At 43.8% G+C, this 27,272-nt stretch overlaps 1 protein-coding gene across 1 annotated transcript in view; it reads left to right on the forward strand.

Annotated features, from left to right (window-relative positions):
• sorbs2b (sorbin and SH3 domain containing 2b) overlaps window positions 1-26,687 on the forward strand; it is a 58,066-nt gene extending 31,379 nt beyond the window's left edge. The window contains exons 8-28 of the mRNA XM_036550764.1: window positions 1,220-1,364; window positions 2,895-3,067; window positions 4,032-4,098; window positions 5,764-5,814; window positions 6,251-6,452; window positions 6,721-6,835; window positions 10,284-10,367; window positions 11,491-11,547; window positions 13,242-13,291; window positions 13,772-13,950; window positions 15,182-16,747; window positions 18,221-18,303; window positions 18,508-18,554; window positions 18,796-18,910; window positions 19,254-19,382; window positions 19,745-19,948; window positions 21,232-22,068; window positions 23,517-23,630; window positions 24,613-24,662; window positions 24,987-25,093; window positions 25,403-26,687. Of these exons, the coding sequence (XP_036406657.1) occupies window positions 1,220-1,364; window positions 2,895-3,067; window positions 4,032-4,098; window positions 5,764-5,814; window positions 6,251-6,452; window positions 6,721-6,835; window positions 10,284-10,367; window positions 11,491-11,547; window positions 13,242-13,291; window positions 13,772-13,950; window positions 15,182-16,747; window positions 18,221-18,303; window positions 18,508-18,554; window positions 18,796-18,910; window positions 19,254-19,382; window positions 19,745-19,948; window positions 21,232-22,068; window positions 23,517-23,630; window positions 24,613-24,662; window positions 24,987-25,093; window positions 25,403-25,464 (4,437 nt within the window). The 3' untranslated portion in view covers window positions 25,465-26,687. The remainder of the gene's footprint in view (window positions 1-1,219; window positions 1,365-2,894; window positions 3,068-4,031; window positions 4,099-5,763; window positions 5,815-6,250; window positions 6,453-6,720; window positions 6,836-10,283; window positions 10,368-11,490; window positions 11,548-13,241; window positions 13,292-13,771; window positions 13,951-15,181; window positions 16,748-18,220; window positions 18,304-18,507; window positions 18,555-18,795; window positions 18,911-19,253; window positions 19,383-19,744; window positions 19,949-21,231; window positions 22,069-23,516; window positions 23,631-24,612; window positions 24,663-24,986; window positions 25,094-25,402) is intronic.
• The last annotated feature ends 585 nt before the right edge of the window (window positions 26,688-27,272 follow it).

Here is a 27,272-nt window from a genome sequence, read left to right on the forward strand (position 1 = left end):
TATGAAATCACACAGAATATGTCATGTGTCAGATGTACAGTACTTTAATATGAACTTGCGTTCTGATTTCATGCTGGAATTGAATTCAGTTCATATTCAGTTCACCCTTACCATTCCATTTAGTTCAGTTCAAGTCAGTTCTTCTCATGGATTACAATTCATTTCTAATTTGATAGTTGTATAGTTCAGTATCAACTTACTTGAGAACAGACTTCACATACTCCAATCTTAAATAAACCACAAATTTCCATTTATTAATTAAAATAAACATAGTCTTCCTTTTATATTAGATTTCTTTAACATGACCTAAACTGTCTATATAGGTCATATGTATTAAGTGATTTCCTTGCACATACTTTGAGCAAAAACATCAAATGCATTCTGCCACTTTATAATGGAGCTGTGAGGGTCATTTGATTCAGTACCAAGTCCAAATTCCAAAGCTTCTGCATTTCAGTTAAATTCACATTAAGTACCTGATCATATCTGAATTCTAACTGACCGCATAATTCAGCCATAGTTCTTTTTTCAACTGCAGTAATAAAGAAGAAATGCAAAGATAAATGTAAGTTATTAAACTGAATATAGTCCATTCATTTAGACCACATTCACAGCAGGTTAAATAGGGACTGCACAGTAGAAACCATTACAGCTTTCCCTGCCAGCTTCTTTGCTGCTATGTAAATATTTATCAGCCAGTGAAAAGAATGTCCAGGTAATAATTAATCATTAAGTAAAACACCCATGGAATTCACTAAACCAACACTGTGTGTTTGCCTTGCTTTGACCGCGACATGCTCAGTCAGTCTTCAGAGCAGTGGTGAAAAACAAAGATCATGAAATCATGTTCCTGCCTCCGTCCCATTACTACATTTCAACACACTGTTGTGTGTTAGCCAAATCCTGCTCCCAGAACAACTGAAGCTGAACAAAAAAAAAAATTATAATAAAGGCCATCTGGCCATCCCATTAATTCAGTGTCTTTATTGATTTATTGATTGTTTTTGTGTTTTCCTCGCTGTTAACATTTTTTCCATGTCTTGTCTGACCAATAACCAAGCAACTTGTGTTCCCTCCAATCCTCTACTAATGATAGTAAACTGTTCCGCAGGAAACAATGCTCTTGATGCCAATCCCAATCCCAGATTTCGTGTGCGTTCTGCTGACGTTCCACCGTGTTAGCGTTGAGATCTTCATTTGTGTCTCTTGTGTCTCTCAGGGTCAGATGGCCATGAATGGGAACGCGGGCAAGGCCAGCAGCCCACTCAGTCATTTACAGAGGCCTTTCTCCCCTTCAACGTACCCCCCTCCTCCTCCCTCTCTCAGCCCCAGCATAGCCATGCTACAGCAGAACAGGAGTGTGGGTGAGTCCTGCTGCTTTCGAGGGTGTAACGAGTTTATGTATCAAAGCAGCTACCCTTCATTTGCTTCTGAACAGAATAATAGAAAGACCTGGATCTGCACAATAGTAAGCACTTTTCACCATTTACCAAATGATGTTAAGTGTGAAAAATAACAAAGTTTATGACAATGATGTAACTGCAGTAACATTGGCAGTGAAGTACTGCCTCTGTGTGTTTCATGGTCTACTCTAGCAACACTGCTGGCTGTTGTCTTGATGGTGCACAGGCAACATAATCGTGAACATAATCATAAACCATCATTTACTTGTTTAGTCTAGTGTTACTTAAAATGGCCAATTAGACCAAAAAGTCACGCTCGTTTGTGCCAGACAATCAGTTCTTCTCCACCCTTCACCTGCTAAAGACCAGACAGAGGCAGCTGTTGCATTTTGACAGTGATGCTGTGTCAGTATCCTTTCGTGCATCACTTAAATTACATGTAAATTGTTTTGGCTGGTGTTTCCATACCCGATAGCAAATGCCAAAGTGTCTGGGAAATTTCCTTTTCCACATCTCTTTGCACTGTTAAACACCACTGTCTTTAAACTTGTATGGATAGACCACAATACTGTGTATACCACTGTTACATATTTTTCACAATCTGGTATGCATTTTCCTTTCATCCTTATATTGATCCCTTACAGTTTTAGAACTAATAAAAATAGATCTTGCACTGTGTCATTTTAGGGAGCTTTCGGATGAGCTGGTAGATTTGGGTAGGGTGGTAATCTTTTCTACCAGAGGACCAGCAGTATAAATCCAGCAGCGAGTCACAGAAAGACGAATAGCTGCGAAAGAGCAAAGTAGCGTATCCGTCTATCTCTGTAATTTTTCACAGAGCTCCGGAATGCTTAGCTCTTGGCTCTCGATCTGCTCTCTCAAAAGCACTGTGCAGCCAAGAGCAACCTGCGCAGTGCAGTAGCCATTACGCTTTGGCCCCTGTTGCTCTCATAAGTCACCGGGCATGGCAGCTCCGGGCTCGTCGGTGCCAAGCGCTAATATAACTCTAATTGCTGAGAATTGATGACGCCCGTTATCGCATGCGAGTGCATTGTGAGAGCGCCGAGTGTTGGGCGGCGCTCTCTCAGTCTGCGTTCAGTGATCTCTCTAATCCCACCCTGCAAGCGACAGGGATTAACTGCAAATCTGAGTGAGGGAGCGTCCTGGGGGAGGACTCGGGGGGGGGGCTCGGTGGGGCTGACGCGATGGGATTAATGTGTCTGGAGTGCTCGCGGCCTCCCGCCTGTCCCGGAAAAGGAGAGACCCGTCTGCCGTCAATCATCCCAAGACTCTTTAGCAGGATGCTTCACGGCAGAGAGGAAGAGGGCCTTTTCGGAAAGCCCCATGCAGCCATTGCGCCACAGCCCGGTCCTCTTATGTGAGAGTGCTGTTGCTGCGTCACGGGGGGGGCATGGAAACCCCAGCACTCTCCTCGGACGCTGTAATAACGGATGTTCTCCTCGCCTGTTTCACTGCCCCCCCTGGCTTCAGAACCACCTGAGTCTGTGTCCCGGGAGGCCCTGTCTCCGGGCCACCCCCGCATGAGTGCCGTGCCCACTGCCCGCTCCTCAGAGGAGGAGAAGAAGGTGTCCATCATCAAGGCCCCCCACTACACAGGCATAGGCCCAGTGGATGAGTCTGGGATTCCCATCGCCATCAGGACGGTGAGGTCACAGCATCTCCTTGTGATTAACCTTTGTGCCAACTCATTTTAAGCGTTTATTTAGAAGACAAAGGACTCTCACACACATGTAAGCATAATTCAGTTTTTTGTGTTGCTGAACGTGCGTATGGATTAATTGTTAGCATTTGTGTGATGTGGAGCTAATGTATTAATGCTATGTAACTTCCATACTGTGTTCAGCCATGCAAATGACTTTACTGGTAACATATGGCATGTTAATCCCATGATACTGAGATTATGATATGTTTGGTTATATCCCATTTCTCAGTTTCTCAGTGGAAGCAAGTGACAGATATGTAACCTGTTATAAAACAGGTATTCATTAAGCTTGATTTATATTATGTTTTTATGTTTTGATATAATATAAGTGATCGAAGCCACTTAAGAAATAAAACCAACCAATATGTTGTATGTGTTTGAGGTTTCTTAATATGAAGGCCTATGTTGAAGCGGCACTTGTATTAGCATCAGATAAGTATGTCCTCACTTAGTAAAGGTTGTTATTTCATCACTAGAATTGTAAACTACATTTTTCTGTACCACATTTTGAGCACATATACAGCAAAAGCCTATCCCTGTAAGTGGTAACTGTGGCGTTAATCACAATCCTGGGGAAAGCTTGCTGCTGAGGTCAGCTTCATTGACTGGCCAGCAGACAGATGTATTTTATCTCTTATTCCAGGACCTCAGCTTATACCTGATTTTCTAATGTGCCCTACCCCCACCCCAACCCCCAGGTTCTGTGTTGCTTAATTACATGTCTGCTGCTGGAACATGGGAAGCTATCTATTTGCTGCACATCAGGCATGAAGCTCCTGACTTTAGATGGCTGTCAGAATTTCAGCAGTTTATATATTTACATCATAGATTGCCTCGATCTTATTGCAATAACTTTTTATATATTCATGTGATTCTATTTTTATTGTGTTTTTGTCATATTAAAGACTGTGGACAGGCCAAAGGACTGGTATAAGACCATGTTCAAGCAGATTCACATGGTACATAAACCAGGTAAGAAATCAGCTTTGTAACTGCGTAAATAAATGCTTTCTCATTCTTCATGCTTTGTATTTTTAGCATGCAGCTGTGTACAGGTCACCTTAGCATTTTTACTTCTGAAAGCTTTTTTGTTGTTCGATGCAATAAAACTGCTATTGCCAAACTTGAAAGGTGAAAGCTGTGGGTGCTTCGCTGCTTCTCATCTGTCTTTATGAACCCTATTGCTGTTGTTTGTGATTCACAGAAAATATTAGATGGAAAGAAAGCCAGGCCCAAGAGCAGTTGCTTTATGTAAGATGAGATTGATTGAGTCAGTATGAACTGTGACTTATGCTGTCAGAAAATATATTCAGCCATCTGCAGCTATTCTCTGTCCTCCAAGCTAGACCTCATTAAAAAGCAATGTAAGCGAATTGCAGTGTGTTTGTGGGAAGGTGTGGGAGTTTCACTAATGAATTCACTGACTCAGGGGACCAGTTTGAAATTTGTTAACTTCAGTTAGCCACATAGCCAAGGATTGTGTGATAAGCTTCCAGCTACTTCATAGATATTCTCAAAACTCAGAGGTGCATGCAAAAAGGCCCATCTGCACCCCGCCAACAAGCACAAACATGTGTCCCACACCTCCAACCAAAACACGGGCATTTCCCCCTCAAACATGCTCATATGCCTTCAACGCACACATCCCCACACTGTCATTTCCACAGCTACCACATAGAGCACCAGGGTATGGGGAGCTGTCTTTTGATATGTTTGTTATCTGTGCCATTTACATTTGAATTTGGGAAGAAGTGCCACACATGCAAATGCATAGAGAGGCATCATTAACTGCTATTTCCTCATGCACAAAAGCTTCCTACAGTTACTGAGTTGCTGAGTGATATGGGCAATGCTGTTAGTCCTCTCCCCCTTCAGCACAGCTCTCTGCTCTGGGCAGGGACATCTATTACCAATGCGTGAGATTTAGTTTTGGCATCAAAGTTAAGCAGAGGCTGATCCTTTCCTTTGGCTGTAGTGAATCGGCACCAGGCAGTGCAGAGTATTGGAAGGGTGTCCTTAATGCACCCACTGTGGAGGAGTCAAAACTGTAGACTTCAATTTATTCAGCAGAACATTTCTACAGGCAGGAGTGCCGGTGGACAACAACACCAGAGACAATAGAGGAGCCACACTTAGTCTCTTTAAATAAGACTGTCATTAAGAACTGAACACAACCTTTGCAGATCCAGAATAATAACTATGTACTGACCCTGGAAGACTAGGTGAAATGAGGTCAGGTCCATTGATGAGAATGACATTTGACCCACCACTTATGCTGAATCACTGTATATCTTAATTACCATGTTTTATCTTCTTACAAATTACCAGGAGAATCAGATTATCAGCTTAAAGCAATGCATTTTTAGGTTGGCAGTTTGAATCATGTCAAGCCTTGCAAAAGTACTTTTATTTCAGTTTAATATTAGAACTGAATCCTATATTAATGCAGCGTTCAGCATTAGGAGATTGTGACCTGTTATAAACGTTCCAGTGTTAAATGAGTGTGATCCATTTTGGGGTTTGCATTCATTATAGTAAAATGATAGTGAATAAATCAAATCTGTGAAATCTGAGCATATAGTGAAATCAGGCACCCAGATGAGGCTCTTAACCTCCATTTTTTATTTTTTTGTGTAGGTGATGAACATGCTGACACATATAATGCCACATATGCAGTAGTAAATACTGGTAAGAGGATCTCAGTATATGTCATGAAGTGAAATACTGCAGCATCATTGTTGTAGAAATGGTATCTTCAGGTCAGAATGTGTGGAAGGTTTGTTGGCAATGTAGATTAAATATACAGAACTTCATTCAATAACATATGTTTATTGGATAGCAAGTCCCTCAAATGTCTCTAAACCAACACATTTTTGGTTAGAGTTGTTTGAACTGGTATCTGATTTGTGCTGGTTTTGTACCTGTTTTGGCACCTGTTGAGCTCTGCTTTATACTTTTATATAGTGGCCTTCAAAATGTAAGTGATTTTCATTATAAAAATAATTCATTTATAAAACATTGAACCTATGTGTTACTGATACAGTAATATTATTAGTAGTAGTAATGTAAATCATGTACATAAGTACATTTCACAAGACACAAGCGTGCATTTTGTTTGTCGCAGACAACTACAGCCCATACAATCCAGTCCAGGCCCACCCAGCACCGAAAACGCACACCTACCGACCCCTGTCCAAAAGCACCTCAGACAACGGCACCAATGCGTTCAAAGAGCCCTCACCTGTACCCCCACCTCCCCCTCCCATGCCATCCATGTCCCAGCTGAGACCACAAGACCGTGACAAGGAGAGGGCCACACCTGAAATGTAAGAGATGGACTTTGGATTTTATATATCAGATGTATACTATAGTATGACAATGAATGTCTCTTTAAAAAACATGCCTGTAAGACAGAAGAGTATCCTTACCACTTGCACTGTAATTTTTGTCTTGAGAGCATTTGCCTTTCTTTCTTAATTACAAATCTACATATTTAGTGTTACAGTAAATTCGAATATTTGTACACAGTTGTAGTTCATCAGAGGTTTCGTTGATTTCATTGGTTGGTTATATGTAATACTCCTTCCAAACCAGGAATGAATGGGGCCCTCCTGACAGGAAAGTAGACACTCGAAAATACCGTGCTGAACCCAGGAGTATCTTCGAATATGAACCAGGAAAGTCCTCTATTTTGGAGCAAGAGAGGCCGGTAAGTGTTCTTTTCATGGTAGAAAGCTTATATATCGAAGTTGACGTTAGAATCATTTTGAGCAGATTCATCCCCTGCTGCTCTCTGAATTGTCTCTCAGCATGGAAAAGTGAGGCGCCAGTGCGGAGCAGCAGGCAAATTATATATTAGGATTACTTTTCCAGAGAAATGCAATTAAAGCAAGCTGTCTGACGTGCTCATAAAAATACAACAATAGCAAAGCATTTTGGGAGCAAATCAATGAGAGGGATTGGATTTGTGAATATCGTTGCTATAGTAATGTACTATTTCACTATTTTTAATATACTCTATTATGTCATAGCTAGGCATCGGTATAGTTAACTTTAGTGCTTCAGTGGACTTCAGTGGATTGCCATCTTTCTTTATGCTGTTGGCAGAGATACGTAGCCTGCAGTCTATCCCTAAATGAGACCCTATGAAAGAAACAATGCTGTATGGATGAAAGTGTGGAGGCCAAGCATTGATATAACACAAAGGACCCCTGAGCAGCAAAATATTCCATTGCTGTAATATTTGAATACTTAATGGACATGGAAAACTTCAGTCTGATCTCTGTGCTTCACCCCATGCAAACAGTTACTCACAGTAGAGCAAATGACAAACCTTATTTAACCTGGAATTATACACATGTATATTTTATTAGTCTGCATATTTAATGTCCAATATAAATGCGACACAGTTGGTTTGAACTGTATGTGATCCTTTTCCCAGAGCCCTTACAGTGCAACTGATTCTCAAATGGTCATGAAATGCAACAGTGGTCTATGAGTAGCTTTGAATTCAGTGCCATCTCCTAGAGGAGAGTTGACAAAAGGAATCTAGTAAAGTGAGTTTTGATATATTTCCCATTTAACATTCACAAAAGAAGTTGTGAAATTATTTTAAGTTAATGTAGGAATCAGAATTTGAGATGATCCATGTATTTTGCAAAGAAGTAGGTGACATTTCATTATGTTTGCCATCCTGAAGTGTCTTCAAGAACATATTGTAATTTCAGATTTCTCTGAGGTAAACCATTACCAGGGATTGTCACAATGTTTCGGTGCAAATAATCAGGTACTGGGTCACATTATAGCCAGAGGTTCAGTTGTTGATAGTCATGTAATTCAAGCTTCCATCATCCAGTTACTCCAGGCAGATGTACTCTGTGATGCATATTACAGTAAAGGCCTCATGTATGTGCAGCCTATATCCACAATTCTCATCATACAGAAATGTATACTGTATGTTCGGGTCCTTATACATAGTAAATGTCTTTGGCTTGAAGCTATATGATCGTTTTTATGACACAGTGCTAGTTTATGAGAAGGATCCTCTTACACGTTTTTTTGTTAAATAATGAACCCCTTAAGAACATTTGCCCATTTACAGAAGACTTTCAGCCATAGGAAAGACAGCATGACCAAGAGAAATATTGCTAAATATCTGGTTAGAATCTGGTTGAAGTTGTAACGGTTCTGTCCTAAAATAATGATACTAGTGTTTTGATGATCTGACACTAAAATTCAAATTTAACGGAAGACCAAGTCTTTCTGCTATTTTCTTATCAAGTACACGCCTTGTGTGTAGTCTTTATCACTACAGCACGGAGATACTGTGGCATGTGTAACACAGTAATGCTGGTTGAGTAATGACTGTGCTTCTCCTCAAGGGTCCAGCCATGTGTGTTAGCACAGCCAACTGATCTTTACCATTAGTCCAGCTTGTGCAATCACGAGGTTTTCTCTTAAGAAAGGAAATGATATAAGACACTACAAAGCACTACAACGCTCCCAAGATACCCCTGGCATGTATTACCAATGTCAGCTCCAGTGGTACTGTTTTTTTTTTTTTTTTTTTTTTTTTTTTGTAGCTTACATGTTAAGGACACCCATCTCTCTCTTGAACTGCAAAACCAGTTTACCCACGGGTACCAATAAAGTAAACTGAACTGAACTGAACTGTATAGTGTTGTGTGGCCTTCTGGTGTCCAGACAAAGAAGAGCCATGTTACTCTGATGATTTGTGCAGCATTACAGTCCATACTGCGTGGACTAGTTTTGAGCTACAGTGTTTGCCCTCGTTAGTACTTATACATGAAAGGTAGAAGGTGTATACAGCAGGAACAGAATGGTTATATACCGCCTGGGGAATAAAAAGCACAGTTGGTGGGCTTTCCACATAGCATGTACATTTCACTGTTTGCTGTTACCGTGTAATGATGTTAAGTGGTTTTTAAAATCCACCAGGCTCCTCTGAAGGAAAGCAGTCTGTGACGGATTGTACATTGAAGAAAGTTATTAGCTCGTCACAGAATTTAAATCCCTGTGCTGCAGTCAGCCTGTCTGTGTTCATTATACTTCTGCAGTTTGTGTATGAGAAAAAAACAGCGAATTTGTTCAGCAAGTTTTCCTCTGCTCCACAGAGAATATTTGTGTATAACCTTCAAAATCAAAGAAGACATCTTTATTGCTAACCTCAAAGCTAACATTTCCAGCTTTGACTTTGGTCCTGTTTTCCTGTTCTGAAAATTTTTTTTTTCTGTCATAAATTTCATGTCTAAATTCTTTATACCATTCTCTGAAGCAAAAAGGGAGAAACCAGCAATAAATTTGTTCTAATGGCTGACATGCAATTCACTGTGACCAACTTCTTTCTTCAGCATCTCTGACTATCCCCATTGATACAGATTACACATACTCCACTAAAACTGTAAAAAGTAATAAACATTACAGAACTTAGGGTACTGTAAATTAGTACACAGTAAGTAATTACTGTATCTAAAACTGTAAAGTACAATCTCATCATGTAAAACTGTAAAATAATTAGGAAGAAATAAAAATAATTAGGGCTTACCGGTCATGATTTCTTGGAAGCACTGCCTGCTTGTAGACTGAATGGCTTGAGAGTGAGCTGTATGTGCAGGGAGCCTGCTGCCCTCTTCTGGTCAAAGATAATAGCACAAAATGTCCTCACACTGAACTTTTAAGATGTATCTGATATGTCATTGCATTACAGAAAAAAATGAATGGGACAATTAACTTATCCTGCCTTACAAGAAAAATATGATAAAGTGCTCCGCCAGGGAGTGTTTCTCAGTGTTATTGGAAATGATAAGTTAGAAACAAGGTATTGGCAGCTTTGTTTTGCAAATCGTTAATCTTCCTTTGTACCTGTCTGAAGTGGAGTAGTTTCCCAGTCATTTGCATCATTGCTTTCTAGGGACTGTGTCTTATCATGCATTCCTTGGCAATGGGAGGAGCACCACAGAAAAGTGTGTGCAAAGACTGTGTTTTACTTCCTGTTTTTTTTCTCTCTCTCTGTTGTTACCCATTTTCTATGGTCCATCCTGCATGTTTTGGGTTTCTCTGTACCCTAAGGATCCATATCACTGTACTGTCTCTCTCCCCTCTCTCTCCCCTCTCTCCCTCTCCGCTCTCTGCTCCAGATTAATGACTTAAACCCAGATGAGATAGATTTAGAAAATGAACCCTGGTATAAATTCTTTTCTGAACTGGAGTTCGGGCGCCCGGTAAGTGAGGCCAGAGTGTTCTTCTCTAGCCTAGATTTGCTCACCCCGTCACTACAGAGCAAATGGTGGAACCGCGGTTGTCCGCGCTTCGGCTAGTGGCTTGGCGTGTGGTTGGGAATGTGCAGTCACGTGCGTGGTTGTGCTGTGCGCTAATAGAATGGCGCAGTGGTTGTTTTTTTTTGACACTCCTAGGCCAAGGCCAATGCTGAGCTGAAGTAAACATGAAATGGCTGGTTGGAGTGGGCAGAAACAGCTACAGCAGCTACAGCGATAGCCGTTCACCACAACTAATGATCACAGCAGTTCCGTTAACCCAACAAACATGTGCACAGAGCAAAACAGAAAGCAGATTCTGCTCAGTTCCTCCTGCATTTTAGGTTTATTGCAGCTGTCGTTTGGTTTTATTGTTTGTTGTGCTGTATGTGTTTGTCATCACTTTGCAAGGTCATGCTGCCAACAGTAGAGTGGCTGTAACACTTGAAGCAGGAACAGCTGTGCATGATTCTGTCTCTGCAGAAATGGTGATCCAGTCACAGGGATCCCAGCAGTCAGTCTGAATAAAAGTCATTGCAATGAAAAATGCCCTTACAAAGCAGAAATGGAATTGTGCGTGGTTCTTAGGCACTGCACTGAACAGTAACTTCCTGATTACAAGCCTGTTGCACTAGTGCATGTGCATTCTCTGAGGCACTGACTACATGTTCAGTAATGTTAAGTTACCACAATTCACTCTCAGTAGTTCCACAGTCACAAAAGACAGCTGTGGTAGCATGCAGTAGATTTCTGTTTTAGCCTGATTGTTAAAATTTGATAAAGTTCATGTCTGTGTTTTGTTTCCCATTCCGCATGTCAGTGCTGTTTGTCTGCGTGTATTTGTGTGTGTGTGTGCACGCTTGTGTGTACGTGTGTGCTTGTGACTATGCGTGCTTGTGACTATGCGTGTGTGTGTGTGTGTGTGTGTGTGTGTGTGTGTGTGTGTGTGTGTGTGTGCGCGCGTGTGCGCGCGCAGTGCTTTCGGTTCTTTTCTAACCATGTAACTCTCTCCACATGTACTCTCCCATGATGTCATTGACTCTTCTTCACCTCATCTTTACCTCCTCCTATCCACCGCTTCTGACACAAGCCTCCTAAAAAAATCCTGGATTATAATCCAGACAGCTCTCCTCGGAGCTTCACAGAGGTAAAGATCAGACCATAATCTGCCCTTTATCGGTGACACCTGTCTCCACCGGTCTGCCGAGCAAATGGATAGCTGGCTGTGGGCTATCGAAAACAGCTACACTCTTTCTCCAAGAGAACATTGTCATCCCTCCTTGCACCATCACACCCATCATAGTCATCTCTGTTATTAGGATTACTATATTATGGTCTGCTGTCAGTGGTTTCCCGGTGCAATTGTTGTCAGATGTTTAAGATTAGACACTTCTACAGTGTTCTTTTATTTCCTGTATACACAGGAAATACAAAAGAGGGCTTACTCTGAGACAGGAATATATTCATGACCACACGTATTTGTGAAAGTACCATGGGTAGTATCAAATGACACATGCAATTTCTCTCCATCTTTGCTGTCACACTCAAAATAGTAACCAGTAATGTCATAAATTTACTTTAAGTATTTTTGTTTTAACCATTTAATTAAATGTGGTCATAATGAATGTGCTATCAGGTACATTACAATAGAACTCTTAAAAGAAAGAAATCTTAAAACATCCCTTTTAAATACTACTTTAATGTATAGGTAAAGCAGGTAGAGCTTATAGTAGTTACAGCATTGGACATACAGTGTCTATTTCTGTATCTGAAGTGCTTTGAGTAATTGAATTGTTGACAGCTGCCTTACATTGGGCTTTCCAGCATGGTCTGCTAATTAAAGACATGGGCTCACTGCAAGCCCTGTCCTGCCCCCTACAGGAAGCTGTGAAAACAGCCTGCTTGTTTCTGTAGCCCTACGGGTTCAAGGGCAGGGTAAAGCCTTCAGTGTGACTATATCCACTCTGACATGACACCATCCTGAGGCGAACACTAGGAACACTAGAAAGTCACATAACTGTGACACTGTTATCTATCTTAATCTTCTTAGTACATCTTAACCAGTCAGCTGTAGCATGTAGTACAAGATGCTAGCCACACAATAGTTAAGCAGTAGAGAATGACTGGTAATTAAAGTAGAATTTAATATACAGTCAATTAAATCTAAATATCCAGCGGGTAAATGCACCAAGACACATTGAAGAGGCCAGTCACTGGAGATGGAGTGCAGTCCTGAGTCCATGTGTTTAAAATTGTGAATGCCACTTGCCAGGCCAATTAAGTTCTTGCTAGTGGAGTAGCTGTCATTTAGGTCTGAATTTATGTAGACGTGCCAACAATGTGCTGCGGTGACTGCGTTCCTGGCAGCGGGCATCACTGCTACTTTTAAAGATGGTTAAAAAAGATGACTGGGGTTCTCTGGGACAGCTTGTTAGGATGAGCACCAGGCTTTAGATAGGGGGGGAGAATGACCAGCTTCTGCAGCAGAGCTTACAAGGAGTTCCCCGCTTCGTTCGATATTGAGGCACTCGTGAGTCAATGCTGAGTCTTTGCCAGGTTGTCTTTCTGCCTGCTTTTGCCTTATGACTGCTTTGACAGCGCAGCGCTCTTTTTGTGCTGGAAGTCACAGAAAGGAATGTCACCCTCATGTGATTCCAAGGTGGGATTAGCAGTGCAAAAGGGCTGCTCCAGCGATGCCTTTTAACTCATGTGCAGAGGTTATTCAGTCTTTCGGCACCGGATGAAGACCATGCCGCTTGTAGGGTGTGAATAGAGTGCCGCGCGTCTCGGGTCTTTGTTCGCCATTGGCTCACGCTGCTCTTTGTACTGTGTCCCTTTCAGACGTCCGTCTACCAGTCACCCCTAGACAGGATTCCTGAAAGGTCGTCAAGGTAAGCCTGCTTTTCTTTGTCACCTCGCACCGCCGCAGCGGAAAAGCATGGAGTGCGTGTGTTTAATCGTGGGCATGCAATGAAAAGCGCAGCTCATTTTCTCTCTGTTAAACAATGCAGAAAGTAGCAGCCTGGATTAGTTTGATGCTGTAAAGGTGTATTCAGGTAGGTTGTTGTCATTGTAGACCTGGGGCAGAATGGTATGAGTGTGTGCTGGCCCTGTCTGTTAGAGCCGCTGTGTTCTGACTGTTGCTCCACTGTCCCTGTGGTGCCTTGTACTTGTCACCACTCTTCATGCTTTGCTGCTTGGTATGAAAAGTGCTGCACACGAGTAGGAATCGGCTGTCAGGTGATGGGGCGATCCCATGGTGTGCACGATCGCCCCAGGCTGTTTTCCCTCCAAAATTTCAGTCTGTTACCAAACAGAGATCTCGGCGGGCCGGAGTGAGGATCACCCGGTGTCGTTTCTGTGTCCCGCAGCTCAGCTAGCGACTACAGGAAAAGGCGGAAGTCAGAGCCAGCGGTCGGCCAGCCGAGACCACAGAGCAGCCAGCATGCGAGCCAGAGCTCCCCACGGCCCGTCGACTCTCACAGGAGCAGCAGCTCGCTTAAAAAGCCGCTGACAAGCTCCTCGCCATCGTCCCCTTCCAGAGCAAAAGGTAGGCCTTTGCCTCAGAACTTCTCATCCACAACGAGAGAAGAGAAACAGAAACATGAGAATCCATGTTTTTTCCCGGCGTCCGCATCCCTGTATGACAGTGTTATCTTTCACTTTATTTTCTGGTCTGAAAATTGTGGGCTTGTGACTTTAATGCCTTACGAAAGGAATGAGGAGATTATCTGATAAATTTAGTGTTTTCACCCTTAGCCTTTAATCTGATGAAGATCTGAAACAGAAAGTAGTATGAGTTACTTATGTTTTATTTATTCCTCATTTTGTACCTGGTTTGATCCTATTTATCTCAGGAAAGCAATTTCTTTAAATGTAATGGATGTTTTTTTTGTTGCTTAAGATTTGAATTGCCATATAGTATTTGTGGTAGAAGAAAGTTGGATGCTTTTACCCACTACACTAGGGAAGTGTGATGTCAACATCCTAGCCACTTCACAAGAACGTGCGTAATGTTCCAAGCTACTTGTTTCACTGCTGGAGCTACATTAGCTAACTATCCTGCTTGCTAGATAAGGAAATGACATTATAGTTAGCTAGCTAGTTAAGTCATCTCATTATAAGTAAGCCATTCATACCTGCTGAGCTCTGTAGAGTCATTATTTTGGTAGGTACTATAGTCATTGATTAGCTAGCTAGATAACTGTACATATGAACTTTCATTCACTAGTCGGCTTGGTTGCCCAAGAACTGCAATACATCATTTCCTTGCATAGCCATAATATTTGGGTATGCATCCGTGAGAGTGCTTCTGTCATTTTCAGAAATGAGGATATTTCTTTCACTGCTGATAGCCAGATCGTAGCTGTACTTTGTGTTAATACAAATTTGCATGCACAACATATTATTAGTACCCGTAACATAAGGTCTGAAAATGTTTTTCTCACATTTTGTAATGTTGTAAATGTTCCCAAAACATTCCAAAGTGCCAAACAGACATCTGACACTGTATTTTTCAGAGGGGTATAACTGATTTTCTTGTTGCTAAGCTTGTTAATTGGCATGAGTAAAGGGATGACGAAAGCACTGCCCTTCCATATTAAAGAAATGAATGGTATTTTTTTCTGGTAGCTTTCCTGTCTTTCAGTTTTACAAATTTCTCTTCCAGGAGTTGTTAATTAGCACTATCCCTGTGTTCCTGAAAGATCTGTGTCCTTGCAAATCTGTTAATTACTTCTCATATCTTTCTCTTGCCATGCTGCTCTTGGTGGATATCAAAGGTGGGGTTATTAGCAACATGTACTCACCACATTTAAGTTGCACAGGTCCCAACCACAATGCCTCGCACGACTCAGATTCCACTTGTCACAATGACGAGCATTTCCCTCTCGTTCCGCCGGGCTCCAAAAGGTCCTCCTGCTTCAAGAACGGCTGGCAAAAGAACCGTCAGAACGCCGAGGCCTGGAGCAGCGCCGAGGAGGGCGCCTCCCCGAAGCTGAAGTCTCGCAGCTGCGATGACCTGCTGAGCGACGAGCAGGAGAGTGCGACAGACACACAGACCCGCTCTGAGAGTGTGGGCTCCCTCCTCGGTGAGGAGGAGGCCAAAGGCACATACCGGGGCAACAGTGAGGGCTCTGAAGATGGGAGACTCAGGATCAGGCATCAGTCCGCTCACAACACTCCGGGGTTCCTCAGGCTCTACAAGAAGATGCACCACATCAACCGCAACGACCTGCTCAACTCCGAAGTCATCTGCTCCGTTAAGTCCAGGATTCTGGAATATGAGAAGGAGCAGCACAAAGGCTGCCTTTCGGGGTGGAGGGAGTACAAGGACGAGGTGCCCCGGGACATGGTGCCAACCCGCATTTCGGAATTTGAGAGCCTCATCCAAAAATCCAAATCTATGCCCAACCTAGGAGACGAGGTGCTGTCAGAGGGCACTTTGAATTCCTCAAAGAGGAGCAGCTGCGCCAGGCGCCGGTTCTCCATTGAGTCCCTCTTGGAAGAGGAGCCCCCAGCAAGGAACCCTCCCGAGGGCCAGTCGCATTACCCCACGAACAAGGCCCTTGTGCCCATCCACATTCAGGTCACGAATGAGCATATGCATGGCTCTGCCTCCCAGATAGATTATTCAGACAGTGACCATGATGCAGTGGTCTCTGACCTCAGTGACTTCATCCAAATGGAGGGGTCCTCCTTCTGTAGCGAAAGTGACTTTGACCACTGCTCCCTCACCTCCTCTGAGAGCTTCTACGGATCTGGCCACCACCACCACCACCTGCATCACAGGCATCTCGTTAGCTCCTGCAAGGGCCGCTGCCCAGCCTCCTACACCCGTTTCACCACCATGCTCAAACACGAAAGGGCTAACCCGGACCTGAAGCAGCACCTCAAGCCCGAGGGGCCCGAGTCCGGCCTTTCCAAGCTAGCGTTCCTCGTCAGCCCAGTGCCTTTCCGGAGGAAAAAGTGCTCGCCTCCCCAGAAGCAGTCCCGCAAGCCAAAGTCCAAGAGCTCGGTGTACGAGGCCCTGGACTCGGCCCTGAAGGACATTTACGACCACATCCGGGCCGAGAAGAGGCGCGGGAGCCTGCCTGAAAACAGCATCCTGCACAGGCTGCTGCTCGAGCTGCTCCCGGACATCCCCGAGCGGAGCTCCTCCCTCCGGGCCCTGTGCCAACGTCAGCAGCAGCAGCAGCAGCAGCAGTCGTGCCACACGCAGCCCGAGGGCACTGCCAGCTACACCCCCCACCGGCCCGATCACTTGAGACTGCCCTACAATGCCTCCTACCACCACATGGACAGCAACAACAACAGCCAGGGGAACGCTAACTCGCACTGCTACGAAGGTGGATTGCTCGCACTGGGCTCACCCCCTCTGTCCCCTTTCATGTGTCCGAGCTCTCCGCCCGCCCTCCACCTCCACCGCCTCCATTCTCCACCCGTGTCTCGTGGCCGTGCTTAAGTAGTGCTGAGAGAGATTCCCTCAGATGGGCGCATCTGAGGGATTTCTTGGAAGCACGATTCCTTTGTCACCCATGGATTCTGAAGGGGTAGATATATCTCATTTGCTGATTAGCACCCAGTCAACCCACACTCCATGTACTCTCAGTACAAAGCTTTGATATGATTTTAAGTTGATTATTTAAATTGAGTTTTGCCCCACCATTGGTATGCTGTTTTTCATTTAATCTCTTGTTTTTATTCATCCTCTTTTGATGTATCTTTCCTCTGTAAATGTGATATTGCTTGGTAGTGATGACTAAGCAATCAGTACTTTCTTCACTTAAATGACTGCACTCAAATTTGCATTTCCTTGTGTGTTGTAAAGCACATGCTTTCCTTATTGTATATTGTGTAGATGTATCCATTAAACAGCCATTAATCTTACTTTCTCATACTCCCTCTCACCCCACACCCCCATACTCAAAAAATGCAATATATCAAGCAACATCTGGATTTTCTTAGTCTTAGCCAGTTAGCATGTAATATTATTCAGTGGTACATGTGCTGTACATGGGAGTCATACACATTCATCTGTTTGTGCTCATATATAGGCCTACGCAATCTACAACATAAGAAGATAGACTTATAAAGTGGCACAGCTGTATGTCCTTAAAAGCCTCTGCTCATAGAAATAGCCCGTGACATATGGCTTGTGCCACTCAAGCATCTGGTCTAAAAGCAGGCCTGGATGTTGGCATCGAACTACAGCAAGTCCTCACTATTTTTATGCCTCTTTTTCCCATGCAGAATCTTGTATTGGCTGATCGGGGTGCTGTATGACACCTATAAATCTTAAAGGAGCACTTAGGTCCTAAAATATCACGTATTCCCATTGTAACGAGGCATAGAAATATCTAATCGCTCCTTAACTGGTAGAGTGAAATGGGAACAAGAATGTTGTGGCTTTCGTGAGTGGGGAGAGGGCTACTGGCACACTGCAGAGAGACTACATCATGGTCTAGCGAGTGTCAGGTGGACAGCATAAATACATTTTCCTTTGCCTGGGTAGCCTTTGGAATGGCAGGATATAAATGACCTTAAGTGCAGTGCACATTAAAACACTGAGCCATGGTATAGCTGTCACGTGCTGTCAGGTACATGTGGAGATGAGACTTGCCTCGTCCCTGGTGGAGGGAGACATGAGTGTTTGTTTTGTGCACAGCCAGCCTTTTATTCTCCTCTCATTGCCATGAATGAACCCACCATGATGCTCACCTTGCCCCCCTGGGTAAACCCTGCATGCATGCCAACCAGGCACAGAGCCAGTGTCCCTCGCCCTGCTCCACACTCACCTTGCCTCCCTCTGACCCCTGTAGATAAGGACACCTCCAGGGGCTACTCCTATCCTGATATGGGCCGACACACTCCCCAAAACAGAAGACCCACACCCGACAGAGAGGTGAGAGGAGATGGCAATGTATTATTTTATTCTTTTTCATTTAATATATTAGATCATATACTAAAAGATTTATAGTTAAACATATTGTGTAGCACTAACAGTAGGCAGTAAAGGTGTTTCATTAATTGGTACAGTAGTCACAAGATCTTTTTTTATCTGAGTAGATGATGTATGTCAGATTTTTTTTCTATTTTTCTTCAATAGAAACAGCCAGCCAGAGCAATATATGATTTCAAGGCACAAACAGCAAAGTAAGTATAATTTCTTTTCATTTTCAATGTATCAGCAGCCATGGATATAGAAATACTGAACAATTTGAGCATGACTGAAAAGTAAATAATTTGTCTGACAAATGTGTAGTGGCATGTGTGAATCTTTTGAACTACAAAGATTGTGTGTGCAGGTCGCTAAGGTGAAGTAAACCAGGGCGTGAGCTGTGAAGAGAGTGTATTAACTTGGAGTCTGTGTTAATGAGGTGTTATTGTCCTACAGGGAGCTGACATTTAAGAAGGGCGAGACAGTCTACATCATCAGGCAAATAGACAACAACTGGTATGAAGGAGAGCTCCGAGGGAGGGTGGGAATCTTCCCCATCTCTTACGTGGAGGTGTGTGTTCTCTTTTTCTTGTTCTCTCTCCCTTGTGTGTGTACATGCCTGTGTGTGTGTGTGTGTGTGTGTGTGTGTATGCATGGGTATATGTATGCGTGTTGTTTTGTGGGTATGTATGTGTGTGAGTGACCTCATCTTCCTTCTGTACTCATCCCTCATTGTGTGTGTGTGTGTGTGTGTGTGTGCATTAGGAAGACAGTGTGTGTGTGTATGCAGATCTGTGAGTGCCCTCCTTGTGTCGCTCCTGTTTGTGTATGCCTCCTCATCGTGCATCAATTGAATGCCTGAATGCAATGACTATCTCTGTCTGTCCCTCCCCTTCTTTCTCTCCTCTCTGTAGAAAATCGCGCCCTCAGAGAAACACCAGCCAGCCAGGCCTCCTCCACCAGCACAGATCAAAGAGATTGGGGAAGCCATTGCCCGCTACAACTTCAATGCTGACACTAATGTGGAGCTTTCTCTGAGAAAGGTACGACCTCTTCCCTCTGTCCTCTCTCTGTAGAGTTTAGTAGCCAAGTCTCAACAAAACTGTCTGAATGGCACATATTTACAAAGTCTGCCATACTTTGCAGTCTCATTTCAGATTATACATGAGAGGTGTGTGTACTGTGAAATGTAAACCATTTTCATGGTTGCCTAGTCTTTTTCATATTGTTCAAAATGAACTCTTATTTAGTTGGACATTCTAAACACTAATGCAGTAGGATGCATATGATGAGTTGGAATAAGACTCTTTAAACCTGAAGTGAAGGTGTGATTCCTCTGTTGGAAGTCCTCAGTAGATATGCATTCTTTGGTTACGTGTAGATTTCCTGTGTTTGTGCCTGACAGGGAGAGAGAGTTGTCCTGCTGCGGCAGGTGGATCAGAACTGGTATGAGGGTAAGATCCCAGAGACGAATAAACAGGGCATCTTCCCAGTGTCCTATGTGGACGTCATCAAGAAGTCCCCCACAAAGAGCCCCGGCCACCAGGTGGAGCCGTCCCTTCCCCACAGCTACTCCAGCGACAGGATACACTCTCTGGGCTCCTCCAAGGTAGGCATGTTCTCTGGGCGACCATTTCTGACACATACGTCCTCTCAGATGCATAAGCACGTACTGCATTGAAACATAATACCCTTCCATAATGCCTCAATATTGATTTGTGAGTAACAGTCATCTGTGCTAACCCACTCTGGGTCTATATTCCATGCACAACAGGACAGCAATACAGTGTGCTCCACCCACACTGGGCCAGAATTAATCCAGCCTATCTCTATGGGAATGTCAACGAGATCAGTGCTTAATTTCTGCCCTTTCTAGGTTCTCCTCAGCTTAAGGTTAGCTTTAGTTCCAGTGAGCTGTCCTTGAGTTGTAATTCTCTCTAAAGCAGACGGGGGCAGAGTCTCTTCCCACGTGTCTGGTTTAAAATAGAGTGAACTGTGGCCGGGGCTTAATCAGATTAATGGCTCTGCCGTGCCAATTGTTCACTTAGTCTAATTATAAAGGTTGAGGATAGTGCGCTCAGCTGCACTGCGGTGCATGATGTCTGGGCCCTGTCCTCCGCCCCTCTCCCAGGGTCTCAGCCAGGGATTCTTCAACACCACACAGTGATGCTGAGGGTAAAAGCTTAACTCCATGATTGTTGATAACAGACATTTATAAGTCAGAGCCCAGCTCCTGGTGTCTGATAAAGTGAGCGTGCCTACTTTCGCACCTCACCGAGATACTTGGCTGCCATTGAGCTCCCCATTTCGCTCTTGCTTTGGCTGCCTATGTACAAAGACACACGGCAGGTGAAATCTAGTATAGCATGCTGACTTTCAATGTCCCCACTGCGGTGTGCACTTTTCACCTCTTAGAAGTGATCGAAGACTGAGTCATGTAATGTAGCTTTGACTGAATGAGAGAGTATTTTATTTCCTGTGGTGTTGAAAGCAATTTTTGGCCATTTGCTAGCTCTTTTAGCCTCAGATAATTATCATAAAAAGCTGTATAAAAGTTTCACACTATAACTATCTGAAATTTTGAAAATGAAGGGGCATGTAATGGGGCATGAGTATGTAATTATAATGAAGCACTTTTTGTTCATGTCCCAGTGGTTCCATCTTGAAACATACATGGTTTGATTTCTTTTAACCCCACCGTTCCTTTCTCTTCTTTCTGTGGTAAGTTGTGTGATAAGAACAGTAACTTTCCTGTAGAAGAATGAATGGCTTTATGTGACATTTCAGCTCACATGCCCTAGGGAGTATTTCACCTGACCTTTTGTCTTTAGTCTCTCTTCTCTCTGAGCTCTCTCTCCTGCATGATTGTAAGTGCTGTCTCTCTTTCCTAAGCCCTCCTCCACCCGACCTCGCTTCAGCACCCCATCCCCCACCCTCAGGCCTCGCGCCTCGTCTGCCCCTGGCCCACAGAAGGGCCACCTGCAGGCTGTCACCAACGAGTGGATTGCCCTCACTCTGGGCCTGTCTCCCGCCAGCACCCCCGCCCCCACCCCTCCCCCTCTACCCGCCAGCCTCCTGTCCGAACTGGAAGCCCTCGACTCCCTGGTGTCCCCGACTCCGACGGCCATGTTTCCACCCTCCCCACTGGCCCGAAACCACACCCCCGCTCTCAAGGAAGGGCACTTCATTCCGATCACCTCCCCCAAGGCCTACACCTACTCCCCCGAGCCCAGCCCCTCCCCACTGCCATACCTGGCCTCTCCCTCTTACTCTCCTTCTCCCGCCTCTCCCATGTTTGACCACGGCCACAAGTACGATAGCGGTGACATATTTTCACACAACGGCAAACCTATTGACTCACAGGAGAAGCAGACCCTGTCAGTCCCAGACAGGAAGGAGGTCTGTTATACAGAGCTGTCGTCTTCACCAAAACACGACAGTGCCATTGATCTAGCGGTGTACGAGCCGAGCGAGCGGCCCTCCTCTGGCAGGGAGCCGTTCTCTGCCAAAGACCAGGAGGAGGATATTTGCGAGGAGCTCCTGTCCATCATCCAGGGCAGCCAATCAAAGAACGAGTTCTCGCAGGAGGCCGGTTTTTACAGACCAGCACCAGATGTAACAGAGGAGCTTCCCGTTTTGTACATTGAGGAAGACCCCTGTGAGAGCAGCAGGACCACTGCTGTCTTTAATACCATTTCACCTGTCCATAGTGAAGGCACAAAACAAGAGGTAGAGCCTGTTGTTTTGTCTGGTCATCATGTTTTGTCATGTAGACATGCTTTCCTTAACTGGTCATATATTAAATTATCCCTGTGACTAACTTTGTTGTTTGTTGTTTTAATAGTACATTATACACAGTACAATAACAAAAACTAACGCTGTTGAACTCTTGGTTCTGTTTTAACACAGTGACTCGTGTCACCTCTTTAATCTCATGCACTGTCATGGATGTTGCTGTCTGTGTTCTGAGCGAGTGTGTGAGTGAGTGGTTTGTAACGCTCTGTCGATTTTTCCATTGCCTTCACCAGGCCGAGATTTCCCAGGACGCCTACCAGCGTCCTTCCTCCTCTCCTTCCCATCAGCCCCTCACCCCCACAGCCCCCGCCTCCCCCAAACCCTCACCCCCCTCCCCCAGCTCTACCCCTCCTTTACCAGGGGTCACACACTCCCCTCCTCTTTCTGCCAAACACTCCCCCCGTCTGGAGTCTAGGTCCCCCAAAATCAAGGTAAAGACAGATGATGTGTGTTGCTTTGTGGCTTACCTTGTCTTTCGTGCCACGTTCGTAACACTGAAAGTAACACGCCCTGTGGAATGTGTCTTTAATTCTGACTCCTAACACTGTCTGTGTTGTGCAGGATAAGGGAGGAAGCACATGGGTTCACCCTGCAGACTGTCGCTGCAGCCAGCAGAAAATATAGTGATTCATCCGTATTGAAACTTCCCCAGTGCTTATTGTAGCAATATATAGAATAAGATCTAAAGACTCACTCTCAGGACCTCGATCAAAGGAGATGCTACAGCGTGCCAGCATAGTGTATGGCAGTGCGGTAATGCAGCGATATATCATGGTAGAGACTCTCAGGCATGAACCTGGAGTGTTTTTCACTTCAGCGAGTCAGATGTATGACCCTCTCTGCAGCTCAAATTCCACACTGGCTGTCTCACCATCCCCTTCTTAGCTTCACAGGCCTTCCCTTTATAGCCCTGTCCACCTGCTGCTAAACAGCTGTGGAGGAGTACAATGGATGGGAGGCAGGTCAGCTCTACACATAAAGATATCAGGCTGGCCTATGAACAGATAGTCCTCATCTTTCAGAAAAAAAACGTTTGGGTTATTTTGCATTTCTGCAGTTAATCAGCCATCCAAATGCCTGATTCAGGTGGAAGCAGCTCTTGTGTAAAAAAGCATGTATGGGTGTGGTCAGATTTGTACACTTTCAGGTTGAATGCGATTGACATTTTCAGGTCTTGTTCTACCACAGCGGGCAGCACAGTAAGAACAGTGGCTGGCAGAGAATCCTAGAGCAGGAAAACCCAGATGTAGGAGGAACGGCTGTGTGAATGTGACGGTTTGGTCCCCATGGAAACACAGGGCCAGAAGCATGCACAGTGACCTATGTGTGTGTGTTCCACTCCTGAAGGACTCACCTGCCTCATTTGCCTCTGGTTCTTTCAGCCGGCTTTAAAGCGTGATATTGTCGTTGTCGGTAAACCCCCCCGTAGCCCTGTGATGTCTAGGAGGTCCTGCGGGTCACCCGTTAGAGGCCAGAGCTTTTCGCCGTCTCATAGGGTAGGGGAGCATCTGCAACCCTGTGTGTGACATCAGCAGCTGTGATTGATGGGAAACTGTGTCCTCTTTAAAGTTCACGTATCCCTTTAGCCTGCAAGTTTTATGCCTTGTTTCTGTACCAGTGGTGCCGTTTTAAATTAATCAGGCCCAAAGTGTGCCAAAACGTCAGCCAAAAACGGACAGTGTTCATGTGAAAGGCAACACTGCTATGAATAAGTAAAGTGCGAAGTCTGTCTTGTCGACACTACACAGGGATACCTTCAACTTTAATGGCTTGTCTTTCCGTGTGCTTTGAAGCTCAGCATTGTGGTCAAATTGAAGGCAAAAAACAGAGGAGGATACCATTTGGGTGGGGAATGTTAGGCTGTTGTGGTGTGCATGAGGGCCATGAGTGTTTTGGGGAGTGCTGCATGAGCCCCGGGGGTCGCATTGTGACGAGCTTGGGTCAGCGCGATGACCTGCTCATGTCTGCTGTCTTCCTGGTTGACTGCAGCTTAAAAGCCTAATTGTCGTCGTTTGCCTTTTGGCTTTATTTGAGCGTGTTTTCGTAAGTGTACATCTCATTGTACAAGGAACAAAATCACCTCCCGTACATGTGAATGCCTGCCTGTGTGTTGAGAAGGAGAAGGGAGTGGTCATGCACTGTAGACTAGGACAGCGTTTGCAACCTGTCTGCATCCTTTTTTTATTTTCCTGCTCTGAGGGATGTTGAATAATGTTTCTTGTGTACACAGCTTAAACATGGTGTACCTGCCAGAGCCAGACAAGCAGCCTTATCCCCCAAATTCCTTCCGAACAAGGGGAGTACAGTCCTCAACGTCAGCGTTTGGCTTTGGCATCTTTGTGCTTGAGAGCAAAGATGGCGTGCAGCTGATCTGGCCTTTGTGTTGCACTGCGGCGGTACAAGTCTGTAGCCTTACGACAGTGACGGCGGTCCGCTCATGCCTGAATAATCTTGTCTCCCACTCTCTCACTTTTCCAGTCACAGCGGTCGGCATTCGCACAAGATGCTCTGCACTGCACAGGGGAACCGTGAGTCTCACTCTTTTCTGTTTGGAGTTTAAAGTCCTTACTGGTCAAAATAGAGAAAACATAAGCATATCCAGGTAACATATTAAAGAATACTCACTTCGGTTTTATTCTTAGTTGAATGCACAATGTATTGCGTAGACATGTGAAAAGAATCTGTGCACAATGCTTTTTAGGCTTGAAAATGAAATGAAATTGTACTAATGGTACCTGCACCCCTTGTGTACCTGTTGTGTTTCTCAGGTGTTGTGTTTTGGTAAGTTTAATGATTTGGTATGCATTGACATGACTAAAGCTGTCACACCTTGTCTCTGATGGGAATTCCAGGTTCCAAGTGCTCTACAATTACATCCCACGCAATGAGGATGAGCTGGAGCTAAAGGAAGGGGATGTTGTTGATGTCATGGAAAAGTGTGACGATGGCTGGTTTGTTGGTAAGAGTTTTTATTATGATTTAAGAGATTTTTAGAAATGGATTGTAATCGTTAGAACATGACACTGAATGCCATTTAACCCTGTGCATTTCAGTGATTCAGCTTCTGAACTTTCTTTGAGATAACCTTTCCCTTACTCAATTGTTGTACCAAAAGCTGCCAGTGTGTGGCAGTCATGTGCTTCATAACTTCATGTTTTTAACTGATGGCAGTAAATGAACAAAAATGTAAGCAAACAAGAAACAGAATGCTCATTTTGGTTGAAGAGAAGCCTTTTTCCTCATTGTGTTATTTTTGTTAATTTCCCAGGAACATCCAGAAGAAGCAAGTTTTTTGGAACTTTCCCAGGAAATTATGTGAAGCGGCTATAGTGTTTCTGAGGCTCGGTGGTGATCACAACCATCCAGCACAACCAAGGTGGATTTAAGCAGCTATAGAGGAAGGAAGAATGCCACAGATTCAGTATCTGTTTAACACTAAAGATAACCTTTAGCTATAACTAGCCATCTTCATAGAAGACTATTCCAGCGATGTTTGAAGTTCTTAATTTATATTCCAGTCATCAACCAGAGTAAGTTTTTGAATGCCATCGACACCAGATCTGAAGAAAGAAAGAACCACTCTGCCCTGCAGGCCTGAAGGATTGTCAGTGTACCATGTATGTGGATTCAGTAGTATTTCATGGTATAATTTATTAGCTGTCTCTGCTGATGATATCCAATGGGTGGAGAGAGTGAAGTGTGAAAGCAGTTTGGCATGATGTGAGACTTTCAGTTCATAAATCAAATTTGCAGCAAGGCCCGCCTTGTAGCCATGCTGGTAGATTTCAGTTATAAAGAAACCAAGTGCCCTGTTGCCTTTAACTTCTTTTCGGTTTGTTTTGGGGTACATTTTTACTGAGTGGGAATGACTTCGAGCCTTCCTCTGTACAAAGAGAAGGATTGCCTTGTGTCAGAATGAAAAGTGTGTGGATGACCTGAAGTTGAAGCTGTGCAGACAGAGACAGAAGCAGTATTGCAGTGTTGCATTAGTGCCAGGCAATATGGTTTTTGGGAAAAAACCATTCCTGTGTTTGAACAGAGTTAGGAGGGTGGATTACAGACTCTTGAGTGTTTGTACAGTTGTGCTATACTGACTGGTGCTCATTTTCAGTCTATACAATCCTATCCAGTCAGGAACAAACTCCAAAAGTCCACAGACTCGTATTGCTTTACTTTTTTGACGAGTTGTTTCTATTCTAGTATTCTAAGGATTTTATGACAGAGTGCTACATGTCCACAACCATTTTTAGCTGGATTAGGATGCTCTAAAAGAGCCAGTGTCCATTTTCTTTGTATTTCAAGCAGAAAGTTGTGATAATAAGATATACATAGGTAGGCTGCCTCATCAGTCTCTCTTTAGATTGTAATGCATACTATACATGCTGGGACACTAGGCTGCTGTCTCCCACAGTACAGTAATTTATTGAATGTGTGTTGGAGGGGAGTCTCTTCATATTTGACTCTGTCAGGTCATTTGTATATTTTCCCTGTAATTGATATGGCTAGAGGCAAGTGAAGTGAACTTCAATTTTTTTTTTAACTGAATCATTTTTATTTGATTTGGAAAAGTGTGTCTTTAAGATTGAGATTTAATATAATCTAGTCATATGTGCAGTTCTTTTCACATGTCCAACTGTCTAATATGTTATGTATGAAATTATTTAAAATATTTTTGGGAGAAATGAATTCCCCAAAGTTTATTTAACAGTGTTCAGCTTGTTTTAAAAAATCAGATAACGTTGTTTTCTGAAGAGAAATAGTCATTTACTGTTACATATGACACAGGAAGGAGCTTACCGATGTTAAGACATTCATCTTACCTTCAATGGCTTTTTGCATTAAATAGTCATACTTTTTACAGTTATTTGCCTTTTATGTAATGCTACAACGTACATCATTAGCATTTTCAGATGTACTGTATCAGCCATTGGATTAAGTAACATTGATGGCGACATACAGCATATGATAAAACAATCTTTAAGCACCTTAAAATAATATTATCTGGGGGGTTTGCATAGCATCCTTCTTCTTTGCGCCATCCCGTTGCCTGAACCTACCATGACGTCTGTAGCATTTTGTATGTCTTTTGTATGAAACTGTAAATGAATGGATTCCACTACTTTATAAATGCTCTCTCA

The sequence above is a fragment of the Megalops cyprinoides genome, chromosome 18 (genome assembly GCF_013368585.1).
Source record: "Megalops cyprinoides isolate fMegCyp1 chromosome 18, fMegCyp1.pri, whole genome shotgun sequence".
In the NCBI taxonomy this organism is placed as follows: domain Eukaryota; kingdom Metazoa; phylum Chordata; class Actinopteri; order Elopiformes; family Megalopidae; genus Megalops; species Megalops cyprinoides.